Here is a 12712-nt window from a genome sequence, read left to right on the forward strand (position 1 = left end):
CACTGGAAGATAATACCTTCTGCAGCATGCAGAGTTCTTCCACACCTCTCATCATACAGTGGAGAGAAGAGATTATGCTACACTGTATCTCTCTGTGCACAAATATGGATACCTTAGCTGAAGGGAAACCTTCCATTGGGTGTGTAAATACTTTGTCACTTAAATTAAGTACCTTAGAACAGAATTTGGTCCCATATCTAACTTTTCTCCTTTTAAAATTTTGATTCATGTATTTCTAAATCATCGCAATTCCCTAGTGTGCAATGCATCTAAGAGCTAAACAAGTAAATCAATATTTGAGTAAAAGAGCCTAACCCTCATAATAGAGACATTAAAAAGCCACTGGGGTTTTGGATCTTTAAGCAAGGAAGTAACAAGTAAACGTCAAGGGGAGTTTTTCAAAGTTTTCTGGGTTTTGATTTCTTCTGGCCTATTCAGGCCTTCCCTAAATCAGTTATTAGGAGAAAATAGCTTTTTCGTATTAACTGTTGCCTGCATTTAATGAAATTTAGTTTAGTATTGTGGTATTTAGCCCACGTAATTGCAAATATCTATGTGTATGTGGTCATGAGGAAAATCTGAGGTCAGTTCTTCATCTGATTCTGTTAAATATTTGTGGAACAAAATTCTGGTAAAGTGCTTTCAAAACACACTTGTGTTTTGGGGTGTTTCAAATGTGAAACCTTGAGGACTGCCTTGCCCTGGATACAAATCTACATAAAATTTCTATGGGAACTTTCTTAGAAAGTAAGGAGGAAAAGCCATGAGTAAAGTAAACTTTAATTTTGATATCTGAGTTATCCATTCATTTCCATCTTCTGTATACTAATTAAAGTATGTAAAGTTCTTTGAAGATGAAGTTGGTTTTGGACTAATTAAAACTATATATAATTATCATAGTTTATAACAAGTTCAGTGTTAGCATGTGCTTTCTTGTTTAAATACATACCATCTTACAGTGTTTCTATCTTCCTCCTTTGCTTCTGTTCGGATTTGAAGGAGGTTTTGTTAAGTCATGAAGATTACTTCATTCGTAGTCACACTCTTCACATGAGCAGAAAAGTACTCAGCTAGGAAATGGTTGTTTTAGTTTATTTTCTTTCCCCAGGAAATTCAGTGGCAGTGGGTCATTAACACATTGCATTTTCTGAGTGCAGGTTGACCTGACACCCAGTAGACCTATAAAAATCTGTGGGAAGGTATCAAACTAACTGTTGTTGTTAAGAGAACCTGGTTTAAGTTCTCCTTAGTGGGGAAGATTGTGGGATAGATTAGCAGCAATTTGGTTACAGTGTCTGGGTTGTTCAAAGCAGGGACTGCTGCATGCCTCTGGAGGAAAGCATGGTGGCTGACGTCATCATAGATAAAGCTGTGTGCTTAGAAGAGGATATAGGAGGAGTAAAGCTTTCATTTCTTGTCAAACTTTCATAAAGACAAACTACCAAATCTAGGAGCACATTGTATCAGGGACCAGTTCTGTGTATGGGGCATGTATACTACTAAAGGCAACAGCAAAGTACCAGGCTGTCAGCGCAGAATGACAATGCTGCTTTCATGCCAGTGGGGTTACACCAGTTTATTACCATTGAGAAGGGTTGAGACATTCACATTACCAAGCACCTATTAAAAAAGTCTGTTAATGCTTTATTTGCAAGTTCTTTATATATCATAAGTAACAGCCCCTACTGTGAGAGTTTGCTGTGGAGCCATGCGAGATGCTGTGTGGAAAACTTCCTTTCTTAACTTGTTTTTTGTATATTTTTCCTGTGGTATCCCATACACAGAGGCATTTTACCAATAAAACTTTATTACTCAGTTTTCCTTGAAAACTGAAAAATAATATTTAGTTGGTTTTCTTTAGAAAGCTTTATTTACATTTGTATGGTTTTATAGTACTGCTACATAGCCCCTTAAAATATTTTCTCTGTGTAGATGAATATGTTTGATCAAATCACTCCACAAGCATGTTGTCAGTTTGAACTTCAGCCCAACAAAAGACAGACAACTTTATTCAGACAACTTTAAAGTAGCTTTTTCTTTAGAGTGTACAATGGAGCAAATGAATTCTTATTACTATATTAATTTAAAAGTGAAATATTTTTTATGTCCATAGACAAAAAAAAAGAGGGCTAAAAAAAAAAAAAGTCTGTTAATTTTGAATCAGATTTCCAGCTGCTCGAGCAAGTTGATTCCAGTGCAGTGCATAGCTGGGCAGGCTGGCAGGTGATAGGAAACATTTTGGGTATGTGGCCTTTAACCACAGTCTGAAATAAAGTGAAGTAGATAGTAAATCTGGAAGGGTTTTTGGTTTTTAACCCAAAATTGTTAAATAAATACTATTCTTACATGTATGCATGCTTCTTTTGAAAATTTGAAGTTTTGTGGTGTGTTTTTTTGTGGTTTTGTTATTGTTTTTGTTTTAATTTTTTTATTGTTTTTATTTTGGGTTTTTTTTTATTTAGGAATTCTAGGCAAAGCATTGATATTTACATCCATATGAAGTGGTACTTAAATGCAGCACTGCCCATGTTAGCTAGCAATAACACAGTACATGTGAATGGGGAATTATATTTTTAAATACTACGTGTACAAGAGCAGTTCATCTTGGGAAGAGATTTAATATAGCGGCAGTAATGACAGCATCTGTGAATGTTTCCTGCAGAATAGTTGAATCATTTGGAAAGAAAGATGACTGCACTGAAGAATTATAGGAAGATCCCTTTACCTGTAAATTAGCCATTTAAGTAAATAATGCCATGAAATCTTCACTATTAGTAGGCAAAACTCTAAAACAGGATTCTCCCAGTAGGACCAGATATATCCAAAACATTCCTATGCAAGTATTTCCCAGCAGTAACATAAAATTAATATCTGTAAAAACATGCATAATTTCTATTTAGATACTTAAATTCAATTTACTTTAAAATTACAATTTATCTGTATGAAGACTTAAATATAATCTATGTTGAAAAAAAATTATAAAATCCAAGTAGCACAGTTTTGCTACTAGATATTCAAGATCATTCAGCTATCTGAAGTCTGTAACCTGTAACAAGAACTTAAGTGCAAAGACCGATTCCACTTCTGTAGAATAGGTTTGAGTTTTTTCTTTCATTTTACCTTAAATATATATAGATATATTCATTTCATTTCAGTAGCTAAGTCGAAGCTGAAAAACTGCTTGAGACACCATTTTTATCATCTATAACATACATAGTTCTACAAACTTAAAACAGTATGGCTTGTTTGAGAAGTATGGGTAATACCAGTGTTGCAAATAAAATTATTCAAATTCAAGTTAGAAAGCAGGTTTCATGGTTTCTTTTTTCCTCTTATCCACCTGTGTCTTTGCAAGATTTTAATTTTTTACATGCTTATAATTTCAGTATTAAAATAATAAAATTTATCCATATGTAGGTTTTTTAACATTCCTTAAAATGAAGCTTGATGCAAACAATGTGTAAATTAAAAATGCATCATTAATCATTTTAAACATTGAAAGTATAAATTCACTTATGTTAGACTATATAATGTAGAATAGTATAGTTATTCTCCAGATAGGAAGGAAGAGTGCCAAATTCTTCATAATGATGACATATAAGCAAATAGCAATGTAATGGTGAACAAACAGGAGACTTGGTCTTTCCTTGAAAGTAAGACCTATAAAATCAAACTAATATTATTTAAAATAAGTTGTCTTTTTCAGTGATTTAAAATTTAAATAATGTCTTCACTATACAAAGCATTTCTGCTAATTCTATATGGATCTATACTCCAGAGAAAGTGACATGAAAAAGTGGTATGTCCTCTGGGAGATTACACTTTTTTCTAGTAGTATAGGTTAATTTTCCTGTTTAAAAAAAAGAATGTATACTTAGAATTTGTAAAGTGAGGAAGTTGTTTTACAAATGTCTGACTATTTCAATGTAGAAAGCCAGCAATTGGTTTCACTATATGTACTGATGTCAACACCAACAAGTAACTAATACTAAACAATAAAAAGCAAAAGTCAGATAAGAATATAAAGCACAGACCTTGTTAAAAATATATATCTTAATATTCAAATTTTTATATCATTCTTCCATCTCTTAATTTCTCATTTGTTTTTCCTCTTCTTTCTCTTCCAAATTTTTACGTGCTTTTTGCACATAGGTGTGTATGTAATTTGTGTGTTTGTGTTGTGAATATTCAGTTTGAAGTGAGCACAGAAACTGAGATTTTTCTTGTATTCAGTGTAAAGCATGCTCTCTCTTCTGCTATCTTGTTCCTGACAAAAGAGTCAGTACTTCATCAAATCAAGCAGAATTCTTGGTTCTTCATGGTTTAGCATCTGAGGACTGATCTGATGACCCAAATTTCCACCAAGTAGAAAATTCAATAGTGGATTACTGAGTGTTCCAGTATTTCCTTTGTATTAGCTTCTAGGTATTTCGTAGTCTTCTCTTCCATTGTGTTCCTTGTTGTACCCAATGTTTGAAAACAGAGCTAGCAGTATGTCCTTTCCTCCTGGCAACTTTACAAGAGCATCAACATGTTTCTGTTCAAGGATGTTTCAATAATGTTGTTAGTTTGCTAGCTGTTAAGATTTAAGTTCATTCCTCATAATAGTCACAAAAGGTAAGGATATTGAAACAGAGTTCTTCCTTTTGGGATCAGTTGGCCCTCTCTAGATGTCTTCAATCATATTTTGAGAATTCAGTGCAAAAGAAAGAACCTAGTCAGACTAAGAAACTGGTGAAATTAAATATTTTGTGAGTGCATCAGAACAAGTCTTTTTTTTCATGTACCATTCTCCTTTTTAGATAGTCCTCTCCCTCTGAGGTCAGGAAGTCATGCAGTCTGGGAATTTCACTTAAAAATTCCTTTGAGGCAGAGTTGATCCTTTGTAATTCATGTGGTTTCCATCACATTTCATACAAAATTCTAGGATATAAATTATCACTCTGTCACATGTGGCTGAGTGCATAGATGTGAAGTTGATCCAGGTGGTGTCAAGATACTAGATTAGGTATAGCATTGAAAGAGCTGAGGCATAAGCTCAACACTGAATATCTGGAAAAAATCACAGCTGCTGGAGTTTGCTGTACTGTGAGCTTAAGTTGTGCACTCCTGTGTGGTGGGACAGGTAGCCATACTTGTGGAGAAAAATTAATAACGTGGTCAGAAAATGAAAGATTCTTTCTGTAGGTTTCCAAAAGCAAACTCCATCACATCTGTTACATTTCACGTATTCAACTTCTTACCTTTGTTGATTGATAGTGTTGAATCAGGCAGCAACATACAATGAGGTCAAATAAAATGGTGAAGGTTTTAAAGGTTTTTTAAAAACTAAGAGAAAGGTAATAAATATTATGTATTTTAGATAAAATGATCACTGATAAAATGATTTAGATAAAATGATCTCCAAGGAGCTAGCTGGAGCATCTGACTTATACTTGCAGCTTGTTTACCTAGCAAAGTAGGCACATTTTCCTAGCTTAGGGTTAGGGAGGGAAAGTCTTACATAGAAATAATGCACATAAATGCTGAAGTATGTTTATTTCAGTGTGCAGACTGTTATTCTGAAAAGGAAACATGGTCATTTATGTCAGGCAATTACAGGTTGGAGGTATATTCTTTTTTTTTTTTTTTTTATTATTTTATTTTTTCATTATCAGTACAAGCTACTCTGTTACTGTACCCTTAATTAAAGTTTGGCTAACTGAGTTACTCATAGTATCCAGATGATTGTCAGAGAGGTCCTATTCTGAGAGTAAGTGAATTAGAGGTACAACCCCAAGCATGATAAAGGCCTGAGGCCCAGTGCTTGGAGCGTGGGAGAATAAATCAGTGAGACCCTGAAAGGGACACTGATGCAGGTAGCCTGGGAACAGCAAAATTTATCAAAGCAGTTAATTATTACAAAGTTGAGTTTCCACAGGTGCAATTCTGTTCACCCCATATGGGTTCTGTGCTTCCTGAAATATATTCTTAGTAGAATCATAGAATCATAGAATAGTTAGGGCTGGAAAGGACCTCAAGATCATCTAGTTCCAACCCCCCTGCCATGGGCAGGGACACCTCACACTAAACCATGCCACCCAAGGCTTCATCCAACCTGGCCTTGAACACTGCCAGGGATGGAGCACTCACAACCTCCCTGGGCAACCAATTCCAGTGCCTCACCACCCTAACAGTAAAGAACTTCCTCCTTATATCCAATCTAAACTTCCCCTGTTTAAGTTTTAACCCATAACCACTTGTCCTGTCACTACAGTCCCTGACAAAGAGCCCCTCCCCAGCATCCCTATAGGCCCCCTTCAGGTACTGGAAGGCTGCTATGAGGTCCCCACGCACCCTTCTCTTCTCCAGGCTGAACAGCCCCAACTTCCTCAGCCTTCCTCATACGGGAGGTGCTCCAGTCCCCTGATCATCCTCATGGCCCTCCTCTGGACTTGTTCCAACAGTTCCATGTCCTTTTTATGTTGAGGACACCAGAACTGCACACAGTACTCCAGGTGAGGTCTCACAAGAGCAGATAAGCTCTTTATGCTAGAGATGGTAGTTTTGCATTGTGCTTCTTCCAGCACAATGAACCTTCAGGCACTACCAAATACAAATACTAAAAAACCAACCCTGCATTAAATAGACTACATCGCCTGAAACTTTGTCTCTGTTGAATGTTCTTGTGAGCTGTGTTTGACTATGCAAGCAATCATCTTGTTAGGAAAAGAGGGGTTGATAAGCCAGTCAAAGTGTATTTGGTTTTTAATTCAGACTACTTGAGAATGATGTATTAATGTAATTGTTGTTCTGTTACACTCTCAGCAGCGTTCTAAAAGGTTATAAATCAAATGTTGTCAGTATGGGAAAAAGTCTTGATTGGAGTGCTAATTTGTAACAGTTCAGCACACATTAAAAAAAAACTTGTAAAGAAAGGAGAATATTAATGCATGTTTCACTATCTGATTATTTTCAATTTTCCCACAGATATCAATGAGTGTCAGTTACAGGGAGTTTGCCCTAATGGTGAGTGCTTGAATACCATGGGCAGCTACAGATGTACCTGCAAAATGGGATTTGTGCCAGATCCTACCCTCTCCAGGTGCATACGTAAGTAATAGTCCTAATCAAAGTACTTAAATAGATATTTAGTTGCACTTTAGATGAGGGCTTATTTGATTGGGCCCAGCTCTTCTAAGCTGTCCCTGTCTTTCTTGCCGTTCCTGCCTCGTCTTAATCAGCATATTCACTTTATTGAGTCAGACTTTGTACTCGTGCCTCTTTTCTGTCTCTTTGTCCTTGAAGCCTTGGTCTCTGCTAGTGGCTGTCCAGGATCCCTGCCATCTTCTCCTGGTTTTGTTGTGACAAAACCTGCAAGGCCACATCCAGCCTCCCCATACACTCATTCTCACCAGCTTGGATTTTCTTTCCCATGACTTTTTTATCCCACTTTGCTAGTTCTCTGGCCAAAATCATCTTTGTGTCCTGCCCTCTCCTCTTCCACCTCTTCAGCTTTGACCTGGGTAGTTGCCATTACTAAACTTTCAGCGCAGGATGATCTTTGGCACATTTTCTTTCCGATTAAGAAGGATTAAAAATTAAGAAATAATTTGGAGGAAGAAAAAGTTGTGAACAGCATGAATGCAGATAATTTCCTCTGTTAATCAGCTTTTACTTGGTGTGAGAACAACCACCTCAACAAGAAGAAGGCATAAAACCCAACTAATTTTCTCACTTTTATGGGGTTTGGGTTTTTTGAAAATACTTACAAGTGAAAAATACCTCCTTTCCTAAACTTCTAATCTGTTTTATATAAAATATAGTCTAGAGCTGTAAGTGAATTTTTTTCATTTTTTTCAGCATGATTGTCTTTTGCTATGAATTAATGACACTCAGTTACTAAGAATGTTTTCCAGTATTTTGAAGAATTTTTTAGGACTTACCACTTCAGCACCAAAAAAAAGGAGTTGGTTTTCATTTTTGATTTTACATGTCATGTTGAAAATCAGGCAGTCTTCATATTTTTTGAGTTAAGTGAACATATTACCTGGAACTGTTAACTTTATGTTAAAGTGGACCCATACATTAGAAAGCTCGATGAGTGTTAGCTTCCCATTACCTCACGCTAGTCATAGCTTATGGTCTTTGGCTCTTCCACATTAAAACTAAGCATAATAAAATGTACATATATAATTGTCTTTTCTATAATGTGTCATGTATAAATCTTAATCCTTTTGCAGTCTTACTTACATAGCCTACTTAAAGCTGAATGTTCCAGTGGCTATGTAGCTTGACACAATTGTATGTTGCCAGTGACTGACCTTAGTCTTTAGCAGTTGGACTTGTGTACAAGTGAGAGCACTGATTCTGACCCTTTATAACTGCTGGTTTGGAAAATGTTTGGGGTTTTGGTTTTGGGATTTTGGCTTTTTTATGCTTTAAAATACTTATCCTTGGTCTAGGATGTTGTTTGATGCAAAGTAAGAATCATGGCTTGAGATAAGTGTTTGAAATAAAACTTCTATAAATTGTAGTATTAATCCATTTAACTGATGTTGGAAATCTAGTGGTGTTTCTCTGTTTTACTTTTCATCTGAACAGTGCCGTCCTCTCTTTCACTTTCATTGCAGCTGATAATCCTGTGGTTGCTGAGGAGAAAGGACCCTGCTACCGGTTTGTTAGTGCAGGAAAGCAATGCATGCATCCTCTTTCTGTTCAGCTCAGCAAGCAGCTTTGCTGTTGCAGTGTTGGCAAAGCCTGGGGCCCGAACTGTGAGAAGTGTCCACTTCCAGGAACAGGTAAGAACTGACAACTGAAAATACAAACTCTTGCCCCCAGGCAATGTTTGTTATGCATGCTTAAAAAAAAACAAAAAATAAAAACCCAGGAATTGATTTGAAACAAGAACTGTCCAACAGTATATTATGAAACTTCTTTACATGATAGTAGGATCACCCCATGTATAGTAGTTTTGTTCAGAGGAATTTGTGATTAAAACAAAAGAATTATCTTTGATATGTTGTCATAGAATTCCGGATTAATGACACTTGCATCTCCAAATATGTCCTTGAACTTTGATTCTCCATCTCATGAAGATAAATTTATTGTACCTTATATTCTGACTACAGATAAAGGCAAATTAACCCAAAATCTAATTAATATTCCTCAGTTGTTAAAGACAGCAGTAAAAGGATGACAGCTTTTGAGAATTACGTCACAGAAAGACATGCTGTAGTTTACATTATAGTTAGTGGGATATGTATGGGAGTATCACTGCTTTCTAACTTTGTTTCCTATCTTTACCATCCATTCTGAGGAAAGTAAGTATGATTTCTTTACAAGAAATGAAGTTAAACATTTCATGCCACCTTTCACTTAATCAGTTGCTTACTTGATACATAAATCTCATTTGTATTATTAGTGCTCACATAGTGTCTTGCTGGTTTTTAATACATAAGGACTTGGAAAATACCCTCTTGTTTGGTCACAACGCTAACGTAGGCTGCTCATAGGTTACGATACCACATATTATACATGCTGATTGCTGCTTTCAAGTACCTTCTATTCCCTGGTTTTGCTTAAAATTTCAATGACCACTGTTGGAGTCTTTAGTCAAAATCAGTTTATCCAAATGTATGGTCAAATTCTCCTTTTAAAGCATCATTGATTTATGTAGTATATGTGATGTCCAGCCTGTTCAGTATTTTAGCATAGACATTTGTAATTGTAATTCACTGCTTTTTTCTGAAGTCACAGCAGATATCACTTTTATGATACAGGACGTGCGTCTCTATGGAGTATTTTAGAAAGATTCAGATGTTCAAAACCAGCTAGCTGCTTTGGGAAATCACAGCTAGCATAAGAGACATGATGAGAGCAGCAGGTTCCTTACATCTTTAAGTTGGGCTTACAGAAGTGGAAGTGGCAAACATTTTTGAGCATTTCAATTAATTTTTAAAGCCATTGTTTCCTGCATGACTGAAGTCCAGTTCACTTTCAAATAAATAACATTTCTATGTCGTTTTACCACAGTAAAAATATATTCTTTGCAGATGACTTACAATTTAAGTGTAGATGTTTTACATTTAAGAGAATATTGCATGGGACTTTATGCGCAGTTTTGTGTATGCTGAAGCAGAAAATAGGTCTTTTTGTTGACTGCTCTCTAGTCATAAAAAATACATAATTGAATATTATGTGGAATTGGTTATTTTAGTGGTTTTAGTTAATGAAAAGATGTAAGAGAAAATCTGTGAGAAGAAAATTCTGATGACCTGTGTAGGAAACACTTTTCCCATTTCATGACAACTTTCATGATTAAAAAACACGTTCCTTTCCATAACAGGTTAAATTCATAGTCTTTCAGAGTATTCTATGAAAATTGTGTGAAAGTGGAATACTCCAGAATGGGGTAAAGTATTTACTGCAGCATCCCATGTTAATTTTGGAGTTATTGAATTAAAAAGTCATGATCTCACTCCAATAGCTTTTAAAATATTTGTACAAAGTAGACCATCTCCAAAAGTGAGACTGAGAGAGGCCAGGTTTGTATACTCAGGTGTCAACAGCACTTATCAGAGAACATGACTTGAAGCAAGATTTCCTATGTTCCGAGTATGCATCCAAAGGGACAGGCATCAAATTTTCTCCTGCTTTGGCCAGAATTCCCATCTTCAATTGGGTGTTTATAGGCAAGTTTTAACACTAGCGCTTCCCATAGCTGTTATCTTTGATGGGGAGGAAGGCTGACCTGTACATCTCTTTGATTCTAGTCTTCCATTAGGACTGCAAAACCTGATGCTCATGTAGAGCAGCTGCAGAGATCAGAGCAGGTGTTGCTGACTGACTTTTAATAACTTTTTCTGTAGCAGCTTTATAAATGAGATTATTTCACCTCTCTTACGGTGGTAATTTGGTATTTTATGGTTCCCAGTTTGTTTTTTATCCAGCCCACTGAAGTCAGTGGAAAGACTTACTCAACTCACAGAAATTTGGATCAGGGCTGGTATGAGGCCTCTGATGTATCAAATGGGATCCTGTGAATGAATGTTGTTACTGGTTGATATTCTTCTGCTCCTCTAATACAGGGGTGGTGAGCTTTTCTCCTTTGGTTTCTGCAAACAGAGAATGAGAGAATTAGTGATCTTCATTACTTATGTAATGTAAATTATTATGAAAATTTGCATATTTAAACTCATACTCAGAAAATATATACAGTTTGAAGAGGGTTAATACCAAAAAATTATCTTGGTATAATGATAGATTAAACATAACTGAAGAAAGGTGGTAAACTCTAGTGTAAACCTCCTGGGAATAACAGCCAGAACATGCTTTTGGGAGAATGCTCCATCAATTTAGCATGCAATACATAGCTTGTCTTTAAGTAGTTTTTGTAAAAATGTATATACAATATGAGATTAAATTTATTAGTGGTAGTCATTATATTTTCCACTATGTCAACATATTGCACTTTTAGACTCTTAAAAGGAATATTTTCCCATCCCAAATCTAGCTGCTTTTAAGGAAATCTGCCCTGGTGGAATGGGTTATACGGTTTCTGGCCCTCACAGAAACAAGCTATATCATCACCCTGCAGTTAGAGTACAGCCACCTGTCATTGGCAAGACCCCGATTACTCAACCTGTTGCTAAAGGTACTTCTCCTCCACCTCTCCCAGCAAAGGAAGAGCCAGTGGAGGCACTGACCTTCTCACAGAAAAGTGAGACTGAGATGGCTGTGCAAGAAGGTGAGAGTGGAAAAATTTAGTATTTCTGTATTTCTGTGCATGTGTCTTCAGTGGTCTGTTTCTTCTCAAAGTAGCTGCTGTACAGTGCAGGAGAGAGAGGTGTCACTTCCCTCACAGAGTGCTCCATATGTCATGCTGCGTATTGTGTTACGTGTTTACTTCTGAAATTTTATGTAGAGCTGCTACCAAATGCTGAGAACACCATGGAGAGAGAGAGACTGCTTTTATCTCACTATTTCTTTTATGATTTAGTGGTATATGAGGTGGCAGAAGCTAAGGGGTTTCCATCATCTTCTGTCTATACACTTCTATATTAGCACCACCTGATGTTGGCATGCATCCCTTTCCTGTGCTATGCTCTCACCCCTGCAGCTTTGCACTCCCTTGGCATGACCATGTTGGATCAGTCCCCCTCTACTGGGCCATTTAATTATTAGTTGACTCCTCTAAGATACTTTTCTCAAGCTTCATTTTCTTCAAGCAGCTGAAATTGTCCTGAGTCCAAAACAAGTGCAGAAGCAAAGAAATACAGAAAGCAGCACTATTATACAAACTTGGCATATTATGCAAACTGTAGACCAGAAGCAATACATTGCTGAAGAACCCTCTCATGATACTGAGTTCTTAATAGGTGTATTTTCAAGTAGCAGTTACATATCTGTATATCAGACCATTATTAGAAACATTTTCAGTCAGCTGACTTTGCAAAATTCTGTGCAACACAGGTTACTTTCCAGTTGAAATTACTGCTCTAGTTTTGCTTTCAAGAAGAAAGTGGAGTTAAACTGAATCTGGAAAGAAAAATAAGCCATTCAAATATACTTACAGACTGTGCTGGATTATAAAATCTCAGATAAACCTCTCAGCTTTCCTGTGTTACGAAGTGGTGCATCATTTGCCTAAAATATTACTTCAGTAATTAGAAAGATTGCCACATTCTGGTAAATCTTAAAGAAAATTGGGAACAAAAAAAGGAATATTGTT

At 36.2% G+C, this 12712-nt stretch overlaps 1 protein-coding gene across 8 annotated transcripts in view; it reads left to right on the forward strand.

The window, feature by feature from the left end:
• Positions 1–12712, forward strand: part of LTBP1 (latent transforming growth factor beta binding protein 1) — a 196775-nt gene that overhangs the window by 118728 nt on the left and 65335 nt on the right. For 6 of the 8 annotated variants that reach the window (XM_065679916.1, XM_065679917.1, XM_065679920.1 and 3 more), the window contains 3 exons: positions 6970–7092; positions 8613–8780; positions 11495–11728. In XM_065679916.1, coding sequence (XP_065535988.1) covers positions 6970–7092; positions 8613–8780; positions 11495–11728 — 525 coding nt within the window. The remainder of the gene's footprint in view (positions 1–6969; positions 7093–8612; positions 8781–11494; positions 11729–12712) is intronic. The other 2 variants (XM_065679919.1, XM_065679922.1) reach the window with 1 other exon arrangement.

This window comes from Lathamus discolor, chromosome 5, assembly GCF_037157495.1.
Source record: "Lathamus discolor isolate bLatDis1 chromosome 5, bLatDis1.hap1, whole genome shotgun sequence".
NCBI lineage: Eukaryota > Metazoa > Chordata > Aves > Psittaciformes > Psittacidae > Lathamus > Lathamus discolor.